This window comes from Fonticula alba (assembly GCF_000388065.1).
Source record: "Fonticula alba strain ATCC 38817 unplaced genomic scaffold supercont2.1, whole genome shotgun sequence".
NCBI classification, from domain to species: Eukaryota; order Rotosphaerida; family Fonticulaceae; genus Fonticula; species Fonticula alba.
In genome coordinates this window covers 3,412,875-3,414,230 of record NW_009242971.1, presented here as the reverse complement: position 1 = coordinate 3,414,230, position 1,356 = coordinate 3,412,875, and the positions used below count along the sequence as shown (strand labels likewise).

General features: G+C 70.8%; 1 protein-coding gene across 1 annotated transcript in view; it reads right to left on the bottom strand.

Moving 5' to 3' along the window:
- Nucleotides 1–167, bottom strand: part of H696_00729 (hypothetical protein) — a gene marked incomplete at its 5' end in the record, with an annotated part of 6,388 nt that extends 6,221 nt beyond the window's left edge. The window contains one exon of the mRNA XM_009494612.1: nucleotides 165–167. Coding sequence (XP_009492887.1) covers nucleotides 165–167 — 3 coding nt within the window. The remainder of the gene's footprint in view (nucleotides 1–164) is intronic.
- Between the last annotated feature and the right edge of the window lie 1,189 nt (nucleotides 168–1,356).

Sequence of the window (1,356 nt, the reverse complement as noted above, 5' to 3'; positions counted from 1 at the left end):
GGGCAAGAAGTCTAGGCGCGATCGGGCAGATGCCGGAGCTAGGGGGGGGGGAGATGAGGGGCGGGGAGAGAGAGAGAAGGAGAGATCTGGCTAGCGTCCCTCTGAGGGGATCTTCTCCCCACAGGTCAGCGAGAAATGCCTGCCACCACTGTGTGATCAGGTACCATATGGTGTGACTTGCCGTCTCAGGCTGGCGGCGGCGTGATTCCGAGGGCGTTGGCATCTCTCGCGAAACTCGCGCACACCGCGGGCGGCGGCCAGCGGGCGGCGGAGGCCGTTTCCCCTCCCCGGCATTTTTACCCCGGCCGCGGCGGTGAAAAAGGATGGGCATATGGACGGGGGCGGGCGCGATACAAAAAATATAATTATATGACACAGGCGCACGCACGGGCGGCCATGTTTCTCCCTTCGGAAACACGCGTGTTGCGCGTACACAGGGGATGGGGGGGGGGGGGAGGGGGAACCAGGGCCCGTGTTCGGTCCAAGCGGCCCTCCCCTCGCCTCCCGACCGGCGGGGGGCGCGGGGGGCGGGGCGTGGGGAAGAGGGATGGGATTGGACCTCAGGATCCGGTTGAGTGCACCGCCCGCGCCAAGGCAGGAACACAACCGGCCGCCCTTGCCCCCGGACACGGACGGCGGACGAGGGGGCCGGCTCGGCGCATGTGCGCGTGGCGCGCACGCGCGCGGAAATCCAGCCCCCAATGCGCGCGCGTGCTCTCGAGGCGCGGCCCCCGCCCGGGCAACCCCGAATATCAGCCGCCCGAGGGGGCGACATACGCCAGGACGCGTCCGTGGTGAAGTCCTCGCCATCGCCCCTGAGGGCCACCCGGGGGGGGGGGGGGGGGGGGAGTATCTCCTTCAAATTCTCAGGGCCGCGGGAAATGGCGGCCTCTGCCTTGTCGCTGCCTCCGCCCCCCCCCCCCCCCCCCCGGGGGGGGGGGACATACAGAAAAATGGGCCGGAAGAGGCGGATATGCGGCTTTTTTTTGGTGCGCACCCCCGCCGAGCTGCCCCAGGTCCGCGGTCTCACCGAGTCAAACCGGCGCCCAGCCGCACACGGCGCGAGAGGGGCCGGGTGGCCGAGTGCTCGCGAGTCGACCGCCAGGCTCCTTGTCCCCGTGCACCCGAAGGTTAACTGCCACCAGCCGCCGGGGCGGGCGGGGGGGGGGGGGATGCACAGGTATGGGCGGGGAGGCCTGCAATGCCCTGCGGCGGCCTTGCCGCGCACGGAGGTGTCCGGCACTTGGGCCTCGCTCCCGGCGCTGCTGCCGGCCGCCCCGGACCCGGCGCTCGATGGGCCGGCCCATTTTGTCAGGCTGCGGATTGCATCACTGGCACGGGGGGGGGGGGGGGGGG